This window comes from Stigmatopora argus, chromosome 1 (assembly GCF_051989625.1).
Source record: "Stigmatopora argus isolate UIUO_Sarg chromosome 1, RoL_Sarg_1.0, whole genome shotgun sequence".
NCBI classification, from domain to species: domain Eukaryota; kingdom Metazoa; phylum Chordata; class Actinopteri; order Syngnathiformes; family Syngnathidae; genus Stigmatopora; species Stigmatopora argus.
In genome coordinates this window covers 1968874-1990896 of record NC_135387.1, presented here as the reverse complement: position 1 = coordinate 1990896, position 22023 = coordinate 1968874, and the positions used below count along the sequence as shown (strand labels likewise).

At 43.2% G+C, this 22023-nt stretch overlaps 1 protein-coding gene across 5 annotated transcripts in view; it reads left to right on the top strand.

Annotated features, from left to right (window-relative positions):
• Positions 1–22023, top strand: part of LOC144070653 (bile salt export pump-like) — a 76856-nt gene that overhangs the window by 11952 nt on the left and 42881 nt on the right. For 2 of the 5 annotated variants that reach the window (XR_013299476.1, XM_077595083.1), the window contains 11 exons: positions 1417–1703; positions 4205–4292; positions 4467–4600; positions 4690–4861; positions 5062–5186; positions 14532–14706; positions 15550–15663; positions 15752–15862; positions 20682–20807; positions 21083–21286; positions 21352–21522. Coding sequence is in view for 4 of the 5 variants with exons in the window: in XM_077595083.1 (XP_077451209.1) it covers positions 1417–1703; positions 4205–4292; positions 4467–4600; positions 4690–4861; positions 5062–5186; positions 14532–14706; positions 15550–15663; positions 15752–15862; positions 20682–20807; positions 21083–21286; positions 21352–21522 (1707 nt within the window). In the remaining variant the exon portion in view is untranslated. Of the gene's footprint in view, positions 1–1416; positions 1704–4204; positions 4293–4466; positions 4601–4689; positions 4862–5061; positions 5187–6189; positions 6303–6902; positions 7820–14531; positions 14707–15549; positions 15664–15751; positions 15863–20681; positions 20808–21082; positions 21287–21351; positions 21523–22023 lie in introns of those variants that run through there. The other 3 variants (XM_077595201.1, XM_077595157.1, XM_077595284.1) reach the window with 3 other exon arrangements.

The following is a 22023-nucleotide window of genomic DNA, read 5'->3' as shown; positions in this document are numbered from 1 at the left end:
TAACCGAAGGTGTGGGGCAGGGCGGACATCTCCGGCTGGATGAAAAACATAGGGCGACATGTTCCTGGGTGGCAGTTCTGGGTGGTTGTGTTGGATTCGCAGGCCGCGGCGGGCGGCCTCTCGGGAGACACCTCGTGAAGGTTCCAACTGTTGTCTCCTCGGGCTGTTGTGAAAAGCGCTACTCAGCTGCAGGCTGGGGATCCTCTATACCACTCCATGGTCACCCATTTATTTATTATCTATTTTATTTAGGTCTACAATGTCTTTTCCTGTGTCTGTGTTTTCACCTTCTTGCTACTGCAACAAAGTGAATGTTCAGAGTGCAGGATGAATAAAGTTTAAACTAAACTAATCTAATTCAGATGCTCCCCCTGTGAGGTAAGAGACCATGAAGGCCAGCTTGGCCTCATCAGTCCCATATGTTTGGGGCATGAGCTTAAAATAAATGTCGCACGGAAACAAGAAGGTGCAGCAGTGAGGGAGTCCAGTATACTGTGGGACCCAAGAGCCATCGACAGGGGTTCAGGAGGAGAAGATGGCAAGGTAGAGGGTTAACTGCTGCTGCCTAAGCATGATAACCCAGCAACAACTGTAGACCTTGGATCTAATGAGCCACACTCTCATTCCCATAGCACTGCTCTTGGGATAACCGTACGACTGCCCGATAAGAGCATTGAGGTGTTCTTCCTGCTTCTTCGGCTTCCCTCCCGAGGCACTCAAGACAGCTCTCAGCTTTTAGGCCTCTGCTGAGTCCATATTGGCCAGTGCGTTCTGTCACAGAAGTGCGCTGGACACACAGCTGGACTCAAAAGCACGAGGCTGGGCATGAGGCAGTTTGAGGACCAAGGTTTATAAAGAAAGTCTTTGTGGCTCAGCTTCACGACGAAGTGACACACTAGCAATGGACAACAACATAAAGGGCTATATATAAGGGCTAGCGTAACCACACACAGGTGTAGACACTTAGATGATTATAAGACAAGCCTGCCATGGTGAGCACTGCAGCAAAATAAAACAGGAAATTACATATCTCCGCTGACCGTGAAGTGTAACACATGTTTTTTGTATGTGACTATTGTAAAATTCAATGAATCCTTTAGAGATATTTTGACCTGAGAATGGCCCGAGTTCTTTCTTTCAATGAATTATTTGCGAATAATTTATTATATTTTTCATTTCATAAATATATTTACATTTTTAAATCAAGATATAAGTACTCCTTTTTCCCCATCTGTAAATATTTTTTGTTTCATTTTTAATTATAATTTGTACTTTTATAATTAAATGTTATTGATGTAAATGTGGGAGAAAAAATAGTAATTTAAAATTAGCATTTTACTTTTAAATAATTATTTTTTATAGTTGCTTTGGTGCATTTTAAAATACTAACTCACCTTTGATACATACTATATGCAGTTCCGTTTTGCCACATGCAAAGAAGTGCTGATGATGGTGGTGGGAAGCGTATGCGCTGTGCTCCATGGCTCAGCTCAGCCCCTCATGCTGCTGGTGTTTGGCCTGCTGACTGACACATTCATCGAATACGACATTGAGCTGAATGAGCTGAGTGATGAGCGGAAGGAGTGTGTGAATAACACCATCCAATGGAAGAACTACACTGACACGATTGCAGGCATCAACCAGTCATACTGGATTTTTAGCAACAATTCAAACCTGGTACCTGTAATGGCCAGGTCATGTGGGTACGTTGGTCGTTACTGTATTTTTTTGATTCAGAGAACCATCTGGTCAAAAATGCACAAAGAAGAACAAAAACACAAGTTGCAATCCCTAGGTATAAGTGTGAGCATGAATGGTTGTCCGTCTTGTTGTGTCCTGTGATTGGCTGGTCACCGATTCAGGGTGTCCCCCGCCTGTTGCCTATAGTTAGCTTGGATAGGTTCTAGCACCCCATGCGACCCCTGTGAGAATAAGTGGTTCAGAAAAGGAATGAATGAATTGTATCACTCATGATCGACCATAGCTCAAGATAATGATAACGTTTTTTCTCGAAAAAGCCAACGTGAAGCGGCCCCATTAATGAGTGGTAAGAGCATTAGCCTCATAGTTCTGGGGTCCTGGGTTCGATCCCAGGCCGGTCCATGTGTGGGGAGTTTGCATGTTCTCCTTTGGCTTGCGTGGGTTTTCTCCGGGTACTCCGGTTTCCGCCCACATTCCACAGACATGCATATTAGGCTGCTTGTACACTTTAAATTGGGTGGTTGTCCGCCGGGAAACAATTCATTTTTGTGGCAAAAATAAATGTGTCTCGCCCAAAAAAATAATTTAAATTTTGGCTGCAAAGAAATAATCGCTCTAATTTTCTGAACCACTTTATCCTCATTAGGAGGGTGCTGGAGCCTACCCCAGCTGATTCCGGGCCAGAGGTGGGGGACACCCTGAATCAGTAGCCAGCCGATCGCAGGGGACAAGGAGCCAGACAACCATGCACACACACATACCTACCATGCATGTTTTTGGAATGTGGGAGGAAAACGGAGTACCCTGAGGAAACCCACGCAGGCCTAGGGAGAACATCCAAACTCCACACAGGTGGACGTGACCTGGTTTTGAACCCAGGACCCCAGAGCTGTGAGGCCGACGCGCTAACCACTCGCGCCATGGGGCCGCGCAAATAAATAATTAATTTTAATTTTAGCCATAAAAGCAATAATTGAAAATTATTGCAATATATTTCAACTGCACTGCCGCTATTAAATCTTTTACACGTTAAGAAAATTGGTGTTCAACTAAAGTTTCAAAGAAATTCTTCTTTTTGCAATAAAGTGCATGTATAGTGCTTTTGCGTCATTTAAAATCCATAAAAAACTCGAAAAATTGACATCAGATTCTGATAGCCATAGTCTGCCCGCTAACGATGAATAATTCCCAGACCAAGACCAAGTGGTCAGGGGTTTAGTCCTAATGTTCCCATGCCCAATCAAGAAGAAAATTGCATTTTTTGTATTTGTGATTGTGGATTTACAAAATAAATTCAATTAACTCATAAAAGAAAAAAAAACTATGGTGGACCTTCCAAAGGAGCATTTGATGCAACAATATGTGAGAGTAACTCATGATTACGACTCGTGAAATTTAGCCGCTTTGTGATCACGCGGATTGCACATCGTGGCATGTGTGTGCACTGCGCACACTCATAGCATTTGACCTTGAATGGATGGAGAAATGCTCGCAATTTGTGTGCAGAAAATGGTTGGAAATGAAAGAAAATTACTGCAAATAATTTTTGGTTGGCGACCATTAATTGATATTTTTTTAGCATAAAAATAAACATATTTATATCGCAAAAGCTCAGCTGAAAATATATTTATGAAAATGTATTGCAATAATTTTCTACCAATTATTTATTGCCGACCCTGTGTGTTCTTCTCCTCGTGCACTACAGTTGGCTGGCCACCAATTAAGGGTGTCCTCTGCCTCGTCCCTCGAAGTCAGCTTGGATAGGCTCCATCACCCCCTACGACTCTTGTGAGGATAAGCGGATCTGAAAATGAATAAATGAAAAGTGAATTAGCAACATTAGTGCCTTTTTGGGAAACACTTAATGGAACCCAGACTGACCCAGACTCCTTTTCCAGCACCCTGTCTGCATTAGGGTTAAATTCCTACATTAAGGTCTTCATCTTTAGTATATTTTCTTAACTTTGGAAGTAGAGAGCACACGTAAAGCGTCTCTTTTGCAAAAATAAATACTACATGAGTCATACCTAATAGTAAGCGGCCCGGTGGGGCGAGTGGTTAGCTCGTCGGGTTCATAGCTCTGGGGTCCTGGGTTTAAATCCAGGTCGGTCCACCGGTGTGGAATTTGCATGTTCTCCCCGTGTAGCCTGTGTAGTTTTCCTCCGGGCACTCCGGTTTCCTTCCACATTCTAAAAATATGCATGGTAGACTGATTGGACACTCTAAGTTGCCCATAGGTATGGGTATGAGTGTGCATGGTTGCCCGTCTCCTTGTGCCCTCCGATCGGCTGGCCACCGATTCAGGGTGTCCCCCGCCTCTGGCCCGGAGTCAGCTGGGATAGGCTTCAGCGCCCCCCGCGACCCTAATGACGATAAAGCGGTTTTAGAAAATGAGATGAAATGAGATGCCTGATAGTAAGTCACAAACCCAGCCAAACCATGAAAAATGTCTGATTTATACAAGGTACAAGGTTGAGATTTTCTGACTTCATGTGATTTTCAGGATCCTCGACATTGAATATGAAATGACCAAATTTGCCTTCTATTATGTTGGAATTGGAGCTGCGGTATTCATTCTGGGATACTTTCAGGTTAGTAAGTAGTTAGTAATCTAGTCTCAGTATCATCGAAGTGCACTTTCAAACTAACTTTATACCGATAAACTTGAAAACCCCCTTGAAGAAAACTTGTCAAAGATATAGTAGATTTTTCAGTTTTTTACGTTCACAATTTTTTTTTATAATGGATAGTCTTATGTTTGACAGATCTCATTGTGGGTGACTGCTGCTGCTAAACAGATCCAGCTCATAAGGAAAATGTACTTCAGCAAAGTGATGAGGATGGAGATAGGCTGGTTTGACTGCACTTCGGTGGGAGAGCTCAATACTCGCATGTCTGAGTGAGTTAGTTGCAGTGGTGTGGTTGTTAGCTCAGTATATGCCTAAAAGGGGGTCATTTGGTGCACGTTGCACATCTGTGACTATATAGTGACATCAACAAGATCAACGACGCCATTGCAGATCAAGTTGCCATTTTCATGCAGCGTTTTACCACTTTTGTGTGTGGCTTCTGCATCGGCTTTGTGAAAGGATGGAAGTTGACCCTTGTGATTGTGGCAGCAAGTCCACTTATTGGTATTGGTGCAGGCCTCATGGCTCTGGTAAGAATCTTCACATCAATTTGCTCTTGCATGCTCATGTTTAACACAGCATTTTTAGGCATCCAACACACAGATTTTATTTTATTTTCCAAATCATACCATGTAAATCTGCTCTGCACCTCAGTACTTGGAGGAGATTCAAATTCTTGAGAAATGTTTAACTCTACATGAGCTGACATTTTTGCTCATTTTGTGTCCAGTTTGTGGCTAAGCTAACAGGCATGGAGTTGCAGGCCTATGCCAAAGCTGGAGCTATTGCTGATGAAGTCCTCTCTTCGATTAGAACGGTGGCTGCTTTTGGCGGAGAAAAAAAAGAAGTCCAACGGTACGCATTTGAAATAATGGACCGACATATAAATGTAATATTTTTTTGGCTTTGGTCTGATTTTTAGCAGCTGATTGAAGTGATCAAATAAATAAATAAAAAGATAAAAAAACAGAAATATTTCTATTCTGCCTAAGTAAGCATTTCCTACAATAATGCATTTACTTATAAGACTATGAATATTAAGTTACATTTATATGTTCATTCACATGAATAAGAATATGTGCGGTCCATTATTAAATAAATCAAACTCAAACTTGCATTGGGTAGGCAACACATTAAAATGAGCAGTTTTACTACAAAAACAGCAAAACCATTTGTTCTAATTCAACTCACAAAGTTAATTGATAGGTCACCAATAGGCATTCCCAAATGCATGCACAAATAAAGAGAAAAGACAATCTTCTGGATTTCTTCTTGCAAGGAGAACAGAACTGCTCATGGCAAGTCCCCACTCTGTTCTGACCTCACAAGCTTCTTTTCTTGTTTATTAACAATAAACAACCTCGATCATGGGATATTGTTCAGAAAAACTAGGCTGAGGGGATAGCGTTTTTCCCCATGCTTTTGACCATTCACCTACGGGCCCCCCTGACCTGGTCAACCGGTCTGGTGCATATGTCGGAGGGGGCAACGACGGATACAACTGCGTCTCCGCTGTACTCTCCGATAATTTACGCTCGACCTTTTCCCTTTTCAGGCCTCTTTTTACTCACCGGACCCGTCTCATCATCTTCATTTCGGCGGAACAAAATAGCATGTTCTGCTTTTCCAGCCTCGCTTTTATCAACATGCTCATTACAACTCCGCTCAATTGTCTTTGTATTTCCATTGCACCGTATTTTTGCCATCAAAAACCAATAATTGGTATCATATCCATCTTTCTCCATTTTATATAGATCACCCCTCCGCTTAGTGCGTATTTTAACCTGCATGTCTACTATTTTATGTATATTAAGCTGGCCAGCAAACTCATATTTGTTTTTCCATAAGTTTAGGTGTTTAACCCTTGAAGCGCTTTGATTTTCGTCAAATGTCCAATCCTTACACGGCAGCCACTGCTTCGGATCGTCTTCACTAGCCGCCTTGCTATTCGATCTCCCCATTTTGAAACAGGTATGTAATCAGGGCAGTCATTTCCCCGTTATTTTTATTTTTCCTTCCACCTTCGTTTGTTTTCCTTAGGTTATCATTACACACGCAGCACACAAGTACACTCTCTGAGCTTAAGTACCGACCGGCTTAGGTACAGGACACCGACGCCCTTCAGTTTTATGGACTAATACTCTGTCTCTTCACCTGTTAGGGACTAGTATTTACAGGGTTTTACTGTCGCCGTCTCCCAGACGCAAGCTTATCCATTTCACAAATGGACATTCACATGAATGCTTCCCCCACATTCGGAAACTCCTCACAAATGCAAACATTCACGTGGACTTACCAGAGATGTCTTCAACTCTTTTAGGATGAGTCTTCAACCGTCGGAAACCCAGGCGCTCAGCTGAATTCCAGCCCGCAAAGGGTCTTAGATGCCGTGGCCACGGTCTTTCCCAGATGTCGACTCAGCGCCTGGATTCCTTCGGTATATTGACTCCCAGGCTCGACGGACCAATATGATAGGTTCAGGTTTCAGGTCTCTGCCCAGGTTCGTTCTGGCGTCACACGCATCTTTTCCTTGTTTATTAGCTTCAAGGACCCTAGTTACAATGGACGTCTCAGCTCTCAAGGGAGGGGTGGGAAACAGAAGTGAGACGTCAAATAGTCAAAACAACTGAAGGTCATGTGCAGCCGAAGGATCTTCTCCACATTCCAGCAGTCCAAGTGTATTCGGCTTCCCTTTTGTTTAGTCTAATTAAGGAGCAAAGCATTTACTTCGTTGCAAGCAGGCATTTTAGATGTAGTAAGCGAAGCACTTTCTTCATTGCAAGCAAATATACAATAATGTAAGACTAACAATAGCTTTGTTTGGAAAATCTCTGTTAACCCACCATGACCCCAGGGTATTCATATAAGAGCATTTAAATCAGGCTAACGCGGAGAAAAGATCATATTTATTTTTGACAAAGAAAATCACAACCTGGCAGCCTTAGCCTCACAGCTCTGGGTTCCTGGGTTAGAATCCAGGTTGGTCCACCTGTGTGGATTTTTCTCCGGGTACTCCGGTTTCCTCTCACATTCCAAAAACAAGCATGGTAGGCTGATTGGACACTCTAAATGGCCTCTGGCCTGAAGTTACCTGTGATGGGCTCCAGCACCCCCCGTGACCCTTGTGAGGATAAGGCTGTTCAGAAAATGAATGAATAAAAAAACCTCACAACTTCGATTTTAGCTTCTTTTTTTTAGATTGTTTGTTTTAGTGTTTCCCAACCTCTCTGAGAGATGATCTGGTGGGCCACAGAAAATGATCTCCCAAGTCATCATCATCATTCGTCATCATCTTTCATACCGCCCATCCTCAAAAGAGTTGCGGGGGTTGCTGGAGCCTAACCCAGCTGTCTTCAGAAAGGCAGATTACTGCCTAAAATGGTCGCCAGTCAGCTACAGGGCACCCAGAGAGACAAACGACCATCCGAACCCCAAATCATACCGCCACCAGCGGGTATTGCGCACGCTCCTGGCCTCTCCAAAGTCAGGCGAGTGAACCACTAAACCACGAGGCGGAATCTCCCGAGTCATACATTGTAATATTCCGAGAGAAACGTTCTAATATCCCGAGAGATATATTGTAATATTCCAAAACTGAAGTCGTAATGTTACAAGAATGAAGTAGTACATCTTAATATTACAAGAATGAAGTAGTACATCTTAATATTACAAGAATGAAGTAGTACATCTTAATATTACAAGACTAAGACAGTAATTTACAAGAGAAAATTGTAATTTTGTGACATTTAAGTTTGCATCTTCTCCCCGGGCCTGCGTGGGTTTCCTCTGGGTACTCCGGTGTCCTCCCATATTCCAAAAACATGCATGGTAGGCTGATTGGACACTCTAAATTGCCCCTCGATATGGGTGTGTGTGCATGGTTGTCCCTCTCCTTGTGCCCTGCGATCGGCTGGCCATAGATTCAGGGTCTTCATGTTCCTGAAGCTCCAGTGTACTGCTGCAGGGTGGTGGTGGATGTGTTGAGACTGGGTCTGATTGTCTCAAAGCGTGCAAAGAATGTGTGAGGCATCCGCGTTAACAGAAATTATTGTCATTGTAATTGGTAATACGTCGTATTCCCTGCCACATCTTCTTTGGGTTATTTCCTGTGAAGTGCTCCTCAATTTTCCTTGTATATGCTGCCTTGGCCTTTTTAATGCCTCTCTTCAGCTCTGCTCTGGCAGCGCTGTACTGTGCCTTGTCCCCTGACCTGAAGACGATGTTACGGCCTTTGATTAGTGCCTGTGTCTCACTGGTCATCCAGGGTTTTTGGTTAGGAAATACCTGTATCTGTTTATTAACAGTGACGTTGTCCGTGCAGTTTTTGATGTAGGAAAGTACAGTGTCCGTGTAGTCCTGGAGGTTGTGGTGTTCAAAATGTTCCCAAACAGTGCGGGAAAAACAGTCCTGCAGCTGAGAAAGGGCGTCCTCGGGCCATGTTTTTATTATATTTATTTCTGGCTTTGTTAGCCTCCGGGGGTATGCGGAGGTGAGGGACAGGCAGAGATGGTCTGATCCAGCCAAGTTAGGTGTGGCTCTATAAGCATGTTTGATATTAGAATAAACATGGTCTAGAGTTTTATCTCCTCTTGTGTGACACTTCACGCACTGGATAAAGTTAGGCAGAACAGTCTTTAAACATGCTTTGTTGAAGTCACTAGCGACAATAAAGACTCCATCGGGGTAGTCAAGCTGTTGTTTGTTTACAGCCGCTAGCAGGAGGCTAAGTGCCGTGCTAACGTTAGCATCCGGTGGGATGTAAACAGCCATTACAATGACAATCGTTAGCTCTCTAGGTAAATAGAAGGGCCTGCACCGTACTGCCAAGAGCTCTAAATCCGGGGAGCAGTGAGTGTTAATGATTCTACTATTGCAGCACCATTCATTGTGTATTTACACGCAAAGTCCCCCCCCCCCAATTTGCTTTTCCCTGTTAATTCTTTCGAACGATCGTTTCGGAATAGCGTCAGGCTACCTAGCGATACCGCGGCCTCGGGGATTTGCGGGTGTAGCCACGTTTCTGTGATGAAAATAACGTTGCAGTTCCTGACAAAGCTGTTGGTAGGAAGCTGAAGTTCCAAATCATCCATTTTGTGGGTGATGGATGGCGTTGGTCAAGAAGATACTCAGAAGCGGTGCTCGGTGTGGTTGCTGCCTTAGCTTAGCAGCTAGGCCAGCCCGGCATCTGCGCTTTTGCTTTCTTTCCCTTCGCCGCCTCCGTCGTCCTCTGAGTGGGCTGACTATACACGGAGATCCCGGTGGTCTTGAGATGTCCTCGGGGATATTGTAGGTCCGTTGGTAATCTGTTGTGATGGATATATCGCATCTCCTCCTGAGAGTAATTAAATCCTGGCGGCTGTAGAAAAAGTCTGCCTCGCAGATGTTAGTAAATAACGATAAGATTGAGAAAACAAAACACCAAACTGGAGAGCATAGTGCCGCTGCACGCGTGTGCGCCGCCATCTTTGATCAATCTCACATGAACTTATTTTCCCTCTTGGAACTCTCTGCTTTAAGGTATTGAATCCCGTTTTCAGTTGGATTTTTCTCCCTCTCTGATCGACTCAATGGCCATTCAGTCTGAAGTGTTGGCTACAGCCCGATTTTATGAATTTGAAGATCTTCATTAATTTTGGCTATGCGCTCTCCAATTTCCAATCTTTCTGTTTCATTGAGTACCACATCTAAATGTTGGGGCTACTTACCAACAATTCAATAGACTCGAACACAGGAGCACAAACTGAGACAAAAAGAATGATATTTTTAGCCGTGTCTGCAGAGGCGGGGGAGACAACAATTCAGATGCCACAGAATGTGACTACTCTGTGGCTCCTCAAAGGTATTTCCCGCCGAAAAAGCAGCTTGAACAGCGTTTTTAATGGAGGAAGAACACGTCATAAAACAGGAGGCGTTGATACAAAAGGAGGGGGTGGAGTACAAAAGGTGTAGTGCACATTTTAACCAATAGGTGTAAATACAATTCTATTCTAGTAACTTTAATACATCAGAGTGCAAAAGTGTGCAAGATTAAATATAAATACAATTCATATTTCACACTAAATTTTCCTCTAACATTGTCTCCTCTCTTTCCAGACCTTCAATTATTCCTAGGACATTTGTGTCTGAAGTGCCCTCTACCATTTTACTTATCTTTAAATCTTTAAGTTAACTACAGAACCATAACTCTAGACCTATCATGAAATATTCATTCACAATCAAACAGGTTACATATTCCTTTTCAATTTACGAACTGTCGTTGTGCAACATTCTCTTCCTTTTTCCTTTTTTTTTTAAAGGAGAAGAGAATATTCCGTTCAATCTATCCAGTTCAAAGAACAAAAAACAAGCTGGAAATACAGTCTGACCTGGTATCCGTTGCAATGGTGGGATTTTTCGTCACTTGGATTGTCTCTGTGTACTGTTGCTTTTTCTTGATGAGGCTTTTTTACGGCGCTGATCTGCAGCGCTCTCTGCCTTGTTGGACTCGTGCACCCTACAACGCCAAACCAACAGGCCCTCGGATTTTCAGGGGAAAGCCGACCAATCTTCTTCCCTTTTCCCGATGGCTTCGCAGTCACCATGCGAAATCTACTTCCATCAGCCATGGGTTTCACCTCAATCCGTCGAATGCTCCATTTTGAAGTTTTCAAAGGAGCATGCTCTCGTCGGGTCGACCAAGCTTTTTCCCCTTGAAAACATACTTCTTTTTATCCAACTTCTCAGAGGCTTTTCTTCAAGCAACGTTTTTCACTTTATTCTTGCGTAGCAAACATTTTTCGCTTCCCCTGGAGGCAAACGTTTTTCACTCCCCCGGAGGAAACATTTTTATCTCCACCGGAGGAAATAAACACGCATTGACTGATGTATGACGGCAGTGATGTTTTATTGCCTCCAAGCATCAAACAATGACAACACCTTGAAAAACTAAAATGACATAAATATTACAGCACAATATTATTATTTACAACAAAAGAATTAAAATGTCATGGCTCTCTTGAGTTTCCAGTTATTTCTACAACTCTGATTTCTCTCTGATAGAGTGATTGGAACAGATACTTCTTTGTCACAAAAAAACATTCATGAAGTTTGGTTCTTTTGTGACTTTATTATGGGTGAACAGAAAAAAAGTGATCAAATCTGCTGGGTCAAAAATATACATACAGCAGCGCTAATATTTGGTAACATGTCCCTTGGCCATTTTCACTTCAATTAGGCGCTTTTGGTAGCCATCCACAAGCTTCTGGCAAGCTTCTGGTTGAATCTTTGACCACTCCTCTTGACAGAATTGGTGCAGTTCAGTTAAATTTGATGGCTTTCTGACATGGACTTGTTTCTTCAGTATTGACCACAAGTTCTCAATGGGGTTTAAGTCAGGACTTTGGGAAGGCCATTCGGAAACCTTAATTCTAGCCTGATTTAGCCATTCCATTACCACTTTTGATGTGTCTTTGGGGTCATTGTCCTGTTGGAACACCCAACTGCGCACAAGACCCAATCTTCGGGCTGATGACTTTAGGTTGTCTTGAAGAATTTGAAGGTAATCCTCCTTCCTCATTATATTTACTCTCTGTGAAGCACTACCACCACTGTGCTTGGACGGTAGGCATGGTGTACTTGGGGTTAAAGGCCTCACCTTTTCTCCTCCAAACATATTGCTGGGCATTGTTGCCAAACAGCTCAATTTTTGTTTTGTCTGACCACAGAACATTCCTCCAGAAGGTCTTATCTTTGTCAATGTGATCAGCAGCAAACTTCAGTCGAGCTTTAAGGTGCCGCTTTTGGAGCAAGGGCTTCCTTCTTGCAGGGCAGCCTCTCAGTCCATGGAGATGCAAAACACGCTTGACTGTGGACACTGACACCTGTGTTCCAGCAGCTTCTAATTCTTGGTAGATCTGCTTTTTGGTGATTCTCGGTTAAATCTCCACCCTCCTGACCAATTTTCTCTCAGCAGCAGGTGATAGCTTGCGTTTCCTTCCTAATCGTGGCAGTGACAAAACAGTGCCATGCACTTTATACTTGCAAACAATTGTTTGCACTGTTGCTCTTGGGACCCACAAGTGCTTTGAAATGGCTCCAAGTGATTTTCCTGACTTGTTCAAGTCAAGGATTTGCTTTTTCAGATCCATGCTGAGCTCCTTTGACTTTCCCATTGTAGCGTTTGTGGGCGTTTGCATCCAATGAGCCCTATGTAAATGGCCTCAGAGAAATCGCCAGCTGTAATCACTCACAAGAAGTTACGAGGCCATGCTATGAAGTTCATTTCACGGACACAACAAGTCACCAAAATTGCTAATTGGTGTTGTATGTATATTTTTGACCCAGCATATTTGATCACTTTTTTTGTTAACCCATAATAAAGTCATAAAAGAACCAAACTTCATGAATGTTTTTGTGACAAAGAAGTATCTGTTCCAATCACTCTATCAGAGAAAAATCAGAGTTGTAGAAATAACTGGAAACTCAAGAGAGCCATGACATTATGTTCTTGACAAGTATATGTCAACTTTTGACCACAACTGTACATACACACACATATATCATATATATACATATGTATACACACACACACACACACACACACACACACATATATATATATATATATATATATATATATATATATATATATATCAGTGGTGGTCCGTGCATTTTCTGGTAGCGCCTTCAACGTATCAATCCAACCCTCAAAAACTATTTTATGGCTATAAAACCTCTACTGCAGCTACAGCTGCGACACATAGAAAACAATCAATAAATCAATGCACAAAAATGGGGTAAAATTCACTTCCTAGCAGCATTTCATGATTAAATACAAATACTGGAGCTTTTCAGACATTAAAACCAGGCCAGGGGGGTGATTTTCCCGGGAAAAGACAGCGATGAACGTCAATGGCGTACGGGCAAACATTCCCCGAAAATGGGGCAAAATCCAGCCGAAAATAGCATTTATTGATTAAAGACAAATACTGGAGCTTTTTAGACATCAGAACTGGGCTCGGAGTATCATTTCCCCGGTAAAAAGACAGCAATGAACGTCGATACGTCCATATACGCCCATACGTGAAACGGCAAAAAATGCACTAAAATGAGGTAAAATCCACTTCCTCGCAGCATTTACTGATTGAGTACAAATACTGGAGCTTTTGAGACATTGCAACCAGGCTAGGGGGGTGATTTTTCCCGGGAAAAGACAGCAATGGACGTCAATGGCGAAACGCCAAAAATTAAACTGGGGTAAAATCCACTTCCTAGCAGCATTTTGTGATTAAATACAAACACTGGAGCTTAAATACAAACACTGGAGCTTTTCAGATATCAGAACCGGGCCCACAATTGAAATATTATTTAGCAATATAGCCATATTTTACTCACCAAATATCTTTTTTAACTGTACACAATATCCATCCTCCTTTCTTCCTTCTTTTCTATCGCCATCGAAGCTAATGATGAAAGTCGAGCCTGTCCTGTCAAATTTCCGGCATAGTCCGTCTTGAAAATGGCTTTAAATCAACACAACAATATATTTGCTTGTGCAGCTAAGTTAGCGCACTGAAAGTGGCGCACATACAATTTTCCCGGCTGTAACAGGCTTGCTAGCTTCGGAGTTGACCGCCCTTTCTTAATGATGTCCATTTTTTTCTGGAAAAGTCCGTCTGGAAAATAGCTTTGTGAGCAAATCTGCAACCAAATCCATTTGTGTTTGCCTCTGCCTCACTATGGCTTTGGCCCGCCTACTAGCCAATCATAGTTGGTGAAAGCAATGACGTATCCCAGGAAGCAAAATGCCAATGGCTGCGAAAAAGTATTGTGGGGTTGCCAACTCGAAATCTGATTGGTTAAAAGCAACAGTCTTGTTTAATGCAGCAGAGCCCGCAGAACTGATTGTGAAGGCTTTGAAGCAGATTTCTGATCCTGGCAACAAATAATGGCTGAAATGTGATTGGTTAAATGCTTCAATATGAAAACACACACCTGGAAGCAGTGCAACCAGGGGGAAAATTAATGAAAGGAAGCTAACAGACCATTTGGAATAATAAGTATTGATGGACAAAATATAATATGATTCAGATATTTCTTAGGCCAGCAGAGAAGGCCTTGAAGGCCCTGACGGCCCGCCACTGATATACATATACATTTATAGGAAAAAAATGAGTTGCGTTCAGAGTTTGTTCTGTAGTAAACTACTCCTGTTCCCTCCAGGTATGACGAGAACCTAATCTCAGCACAGCGCTGGGGCATCAGAAAGGGTCTGATCATGGGCTTTTTCACTGGATACATGTGGCTAATTATCTTTCTGTGCTATGGCCTGGCTTTCTGGTATGGCTCCAGTCTTGTGGTGGACACAGAGGAATACTCACCAGGGACACTTTTGCAGGTTACACCTTCCCATATTGTCACCACATGAGAATACAAAGCTAATGGTTCAGGCAAAAAAGAGGTTGATTCATGTATAGAAGCATTGTAAAGGAAATTAATTTTAATGCATGAATGTTTTTAAAGCGTGGGGGGACCCTATCCCAGCCAACCACGGGCAGCAGGTCGGGAACACTCCAAATTGGTTGCCAGCCAATCGCAGAGCAAAATGAAACAGACAAGCACTAACTCTCACATTCACACCTCCACCGAGAGGGAATCTAACCCAAACTGCCTGCACTGAAGTAAGGCAGAAGAACCAATGCACCATCGAGGGGCCTTTAATTTATTTGTTTATTTCTGCAATTACTCCAGATTGTACTCCCTTCCTCGAGACACAGTTATTACTTATTATAATGCTGGAAAATGACTGTGCTAAATTACGATTAACATTATTTTCTGTATTATCAGAGATTTTGGAAATTTGGGATTTGCTTAAAACTAATTTACTAAATAGAAATGAATCAAAACAAAATAGCACTTTGGTAATGGCCCTCAATAACTCTCTAAAGTTCGTATTTATCCACTTATAGATTTATGTTTCATGTTAGTGAACTCATTTCCAGGCTTTGACAAAGACAGGCGTCCAATTCATTTAAACTAGGATGTCTAGCTGCAAATGCGATCATTCTCTATGGACTTCTGCCATTCAAAATGGATTGGACATGTAGCGCTATCAATGGTAGCCATTGAGTTAAAAGAGTGCCCTCCGAAGGGTTAGTCAATAAGACTTTTGAGTTACTGATATGCTAATGATATGATAAAAATCTGCTGTTAACCTATTCAGGCTATTTTTTCTTTGCAGGTTTTTTTTGGTGTTCTGATAGCGGCCATGAATTTGGGACAGGCCTCTCCATGTCTAGAGGCCTTCGCTGCAGGCCGTGGAGCTGCCACCATCATTTTTGAAACCATTGAGAGAGTAAAAAATGTTTTTTGGTCGAATATAGTCATCCATCATAGTTGCTCTACCGTTAAGAAGTCTTTTTTTCTTTCTTTCTCTCTCTCAGGAGCCAGATATTGACTGTTTATCTGAAGCAGGATATAAACTTGATAGAGTGATAGGTGATATTGAATTTCACAATGTCACTTTCCACTACCCTTCCCGGCCTGAAGTTAAGGTATTTTTAAGTCTTTTTTGTGTGAATACAAATATGTAGAATTAGTAGAGTGCATTTATGTGCATGTTTTTATGAGTCTATCATTGATGAACATACAATTGAATGTTTTCGCATATATTAAAAATGTTTATTGTCGGAGTGCCTGGTCATATAACTGGGGTGTCAATTTGATCTTTGTCCGGGTCCACATCGTAATTATGGTTTTCTTCTGTTACGATTGTGGGCGGAGGACCCCAAATGCACAATCTGGATGTGGAACTTTCTATTTATTGAAAGCAGTGGTGGACCGTCAGGGCCTGCAATGCCTTCTCTGCTGGCCTAAAAAAAATATCTGAATCACAGACTGATGTGAATTATGTTTTGTTTATGAATACTTATTAAATAATTCCAAATTGTCTGTCAGCTTCCTCTAATTGCTTTTCCGCTGGTTGCGTTGCTTCCAGATGTGTCTTTTCATATTTAAGCATCTAACCCAGGGGTGTCAAACCGGTCCTCAAACGGCCGCAGTGGGTGCAGGTTTTCATTCCAACTCAACAAGAGGATACCTTTTGCAAGTGTAATCAGTTAATTAAAGTCAGGTGCTACTTATTTTAGAAGACACCTGATTGGTTAAAATGTCGCCACTGGATCGGTTGGAGCAAAGACCAGGACCCACTGCGGCCCTCGGCGGAATCGGTTTGACACCCCTGATCTAACCAATCACATTTCAGCCATTATTTGTTGCCAGGGTCAGAAATCTGCCTAAGACCTTCACAATCAGTTCTGCAGGCTCTGCTGCATAAAACAAGCGTCGATAAAACTGTTGCTTTAACCAATCAGATTTCGAGTTGGCGACACCACAATGCCTTCTCGCGGGCGTAGGGATATGTCCTTGCCTTCTAGCAGGCGTAGGGATACGTCATCGCTTTCGCCAACTATGATTGGCTAGTGATAGCGTGGAATAGCCAGAGCTACCAAACTGTATCTGGAGCGAGCTGCACAAGAAGATATATTGTTGTGTTGATTTAATAGCGGTTTTGTCAACCCGCAATGGCTGAAGGAGGAGAAGAAATGGATTCAAGACGGACTTTTCAAGAAAAGCTGGACATCATTAAGAAAGGTCGGACAACTACGCAGCAAGCAAGCCTGTCACAACCGGGATGGAACATTTTCAGCACTAAATTGAATAAAAACGTATGCCAGAAATACGACAGGACAGGCTCAACTTTCAGCATTAGCTTCGATGGCAATAGAAAAGAAGGAGGAAAGAATGTAGGATGGATTTTGTGTACAGGTAAAAAGGATTTTTGGTGAGTAAAATATGGCTATACTCCTAAATAATATTTCAAATGTATGAGGTTATTATTGATGCTTTTTTATGTGTCGCAGCTGTAGCTGCAGTAGTGGTTTTATAGCCATAAAATAGTTTTTGAGAGTTGGATTGATTCCGACAGTTGAAGGCATTGCTAGGAAATCACGGACCACCACTGAGTTACCACAAGTTAACTGATTAAAACGATCCAGCGGCCTGGTCACTATCTGATCGGCTTTAAATACTTCTTGCTGACTGATGAACCGCACTTGGTACTGCTTGAGTCATTAGGGGCTGGACCTGTGATTGGATGGCAGGTGTAACCAGCCACCAGTCTGGTCTTGGGCCTGACACCTTCAAAGGCATTTATGACAGTCAAGTATGGCTGCTGTGATTAATCAACTGATTAATCAAAGATGATCCAACAACCTTTTTGAAACTCGATAAATCAGTTGGACATTGTGAACCTGAAAATGATCCAAATCATCTTTTCTGAGCCGTCTGTTAGAAAATAATCACTTAATATTTGAATATTTACTTACATGTTTTAATAAAAAACAGAAAATAATATAATATTTTCTTTATTTTTTTCCGTTTTGATTACAAATAATGTTTCATTCTTTTTATTTTAAGGTGTAAAAAAGCTGTAAATATTCATTTATAACACCGCTTTATCCTGGTCAAGGTCGTGAGGTGATGGAGCCCATCCCAGCTGACTTCCGGCAAAAGTCAGACTACAGCCTAGATTTGTTGTTAGTCAGTCATAGGGCACTAATGTACTCTTTTTAGTTTTATTTTCAATTGAAATTTGGTAAATATTTATATTTATGTACTGTCTTCCTTTACCACTTCTCGGCTTGAGCATTTGCTGATGGCTTCACTGTATCGCGGTATTTTATGTTAAGTATCCAACACAAAAATGTTCCTAAAAATGTCAAAATTCACGCTGAAACTGGCAAGTGGAAGACACTTCCCTGTATTCCGCTTTCCACTCAGAAAAATGGCAGTAAACATGGGACTGTCACTCAATTCTGCTCCAAAGAAAAATATTGGCGGGCACTGGGTGGAGGCCACCGTTCTCTCTGGCCGTCGAGCTCTCTGAGCAGACTGGACACACGGGGGTTGCCGACCACCTTACCCGCCGCGTCCTGATCGCTTGAAGGGCCTTCGGCCACCCCATCCTGGTCACTTGAATGGCCGCTGGCCGCCCCGTCCTGATCGCTTGAAGGGCCGCCGACCGCCCTGTCATGTGAACCAGCCACCTAGTGCTGTGAGCCGGTTGCCTTGTCCTGTGAGCTGGCCACCTTGTCCTGTGAGCCAGTGGTCTTGTCCTGTGAGCCGGCCGCCTTGTCCTGTCAGCCGGCCGCCTGGTGCTGTGAGCCGGCCGCCTTGTCCTGTCAGCCAGCCGCCCCGTCCTGTGAGCATGAAAGGAAACCGAAGGTCTCACCTTGGAAGCCTGGTGGGTCACAGGCGTCTGGGCGCCCGTCCTGAAGCACGTCGCCCTCTAGTGGCAGAGCGGCTGCATGGAAACCGGGAATCGGCACAGGCGCTTGAACATGCGGCGTAGGCACGGCGCTCGAACACGTAGCGTTGGCAGGGGCACTCAAGCACGCGCCGTCGGCATGGGCGCTCAAGCACGTGGCATCGGCACGGGCACTCGAGCCCGCGGCTTTGGCACAGGCGCTCGAGCACGTGGCGTCGAGTGAGAGGCGGGAAGTGGGGCTGTTGAACGGGGAGCCGACTCGGGGGCTCGAGTGTCGAGCCATTCCTCCTTCCACCCTCTTCGCCGCGGCGCTCGACTGTCATCCTCCTCCGGGACATGGAAGCAGTCTCGCTTCCCGGTCATTAGCGGGCGGTGCTCAAAACTCCTACCTGAGCTCCCTCACCGGCCACCACGCGGTGGTCCATCATAGATGGCCAGACAGGAACCCAGGTAGGGGTCTGTGGAAAAAGTGTCTGGGTGATAACTCCGGGGGAAATAATCCAAATCCAAATCGGGTGAGGAAGTCACTGCGAGTCTGAGTCTAACAGATTCATCAGCTCCGGATCGTCTTCATAGTCTGAAAATCTGAGTCCAAATCAAGGTAACAAGATTGATTGGCGGAGGGTGATGGAGGTTGAATATTATCTCGTGGTCGGGAGCACAGGTCGGAAAGCGGGAAGTGGGGTAGTTGACAATAGTCAGCGGACAGGAAACTGGCAGGCTGTTGTCGACGTCAGCTTCCCGCTGAGTCTATGACTTGTTGGATCATACTGTTATGTCTCGGGTGCAGCATCGAGCGTGGAATGTAGTATTGCACCCAAATGCCGTGACCGGACTTTTCGTCGAAAGACGTTTGGTTCCCGGACGTTTGGTAGAACAGACGTTTGGTAGAACAGACGTTTGGTAGAACAGACGTTTGGTAGAACAGACGTTTGGTAGAACAGACGTTTGGTAGAACAGACGTTTGGTAGAACAGACGTTTGGTAGAACAGACGTTTGGTAGAACAGACATTAAGTCGCCGGGTTCGCTCGCTGTCAAATTATGACAGAGAGTTTACTGTTGTTATTTTGATATTAGATATTTAGATATTAAACTCTCTCTCATGATTATAATTTTGAGAGCTGGTTTCAACAGTAACAACCCGGCGACCAAACGTCCGTTCTAACAAACGTCCGTTCGACCAAACGTCCGTTCGACCAAACGTCCGTTCGACCAAACGTCCGTTCGACCAAACGTCCGTTCGACCAAATGTCCGGTCGACCAAACGTCCGGGGACCAAACGTCTTTCAACGAAACGTGCGATCACAGGAACAAGGACATGGAGTACTCTAACAAAAAAAATCATGACTGAGGAGATAGGGGTTTTACAAAAATAACAACGACTTATAAATAAGAAAATCAAACCTGACGGGAAGACATGGGGAAAGGAGGAACATGGAACATAGCGTGGTAACATGGCATGAAGCAAACAATGCAGGGGATACACCAGCGAAAAAAGCTTAACAAAACCCCAACTAACCCTAACAATTTGTTACCCACTCAGTGGTGGTGTGATTGAGTGCAAATGATTTGTTTGTCTCTGTGTGTCCAACAACTAAGTAGGAACCAGTTTCAGTGTGGACTGCCTTTTGCTCAAAGTCAACTAGGATAGGCTCCAACCACCTGTGACTATGACAGGGATCACAGTGTTGAAGATGGATGACTGAATGTTCTTTTTTAAATTATATTTTTACATGAAAAGGTGAGAAAACAGTAAATATCCTTCAAAAAGAACTACAAAAATTGAACTATATTCAGATAAAAACATGAAGTAAACACACGTTGCACTTTCATGGACCACACAAAATGATATCAGGGGCTGGAACTGGCCCCTGAGCTGTGGGTTTGACACCGGTGTCCTCTAAACTTTGCTTCTCCTTTTTGTTTTAAACCTAAATATTACCTTTCACACTTTTAGGATTTTCATGGGTATATTGTTTTAAATATAAATATATGTATATTTATTAAGGAACAGTACTGTTTTGCTGTGCCATCTTCTCCCCAGATCTTGGACAAACTCAGTGTCCAAGTGAAGTCGGGCGAAACTACTGCTTTTGTTGGGCCGAGCGGAGCCGGGAAAAGCACCGCAGTCCAGCTTATTCAGCGCTTCTACGACCCCAAACAGGGAATGGTAGGATCAAGACAGAGCATATTCACAACCAGAATCTTTATGTGCTATTTACGCATGAAGGGACTGAAAATTGTCATTATAAAAATGACCAGCCCATGAAGGTGATAAATGGTTTAATTCCTCTGAAAGTCGGTCCGTACAGCCTAATTTTCCCGCTTTTACTAGACTTGAACACTTACATTTCATAATGGAAAATAGAAGACTAATCTTAGTCAGTATAACATTTTGGTAGGGTTAAAAAAATCAGCAGCAACCAGCTGCTTTCTACTTCTCAGGTGACCATGGATGGTCATGACATCCGTGGTTTGAACATCCAGTGGCTGCGCTCACTCATTGGAATTGTCGAGCAGGAGCCCGTGCTCTTTGCCACCACCATTGCAGAGAATATACGTTATGGTCGACCTGGCGTTTCAATGGATGACATCATCACCGCTACCAAAGAAGCTAACGCATACAACTTCATCATGGATTTACCTCAGGTTGGGGATCCATGAAACATTTGGCGGATTTACATAACATAAAATAATTTGATTTAATTTCACAGAAATTCAACACCCTGGTAGGCGAAGGAGGCGGACAGATGAGTGGCGGTCAGAAGCAGCGAATTGCAATTGCCCGGGCACTGGTTAGGAACCCTCGCATTCTGCTCCTCGACATGGCCACATCTGCCTTGGACAATGAGAGTGAAGCTGTGGTACAAGAAGCCTTAGATAACGTACGGAAAACCCCCCTTCTGTTTTTCTCCTTTGTTTTATGTAGTATGTTTGAATTCACCCTTTGGATGCCATTAACAATGGTAGATGAATGAGAGTTGCTTTAAGAAATATACACGGTCAAGTCTTGTCTGTCCAAATGGATGGGATATCTATTGCTAATATTGGCACTGAAACATGATCAATCAATGTCAGTTCACAGGATTTTGACATCTGCATTGAAAATATCCTTGATTAGGGTGTTTCTTGACTCAAGTGGTGCAAAATGAGGGGCACCATGTGGCTGCAACTGTCACGCAACGCAGCGCTGGCGTGGAGATGTTAAAATAGGGGCATGGAACCAATTAAACAGGGACACCAGGACAATGCTATACTCAAAGGGTTTTAATTAAAGAGACCAAAAGCAAAGTGCAAACAAAAGCAGGGAATCCAAAATTACAAAAATCTACCAAAAGATTAAGCATACCTGGGACACATCCCTAACATTGACGTGACAAGGATGC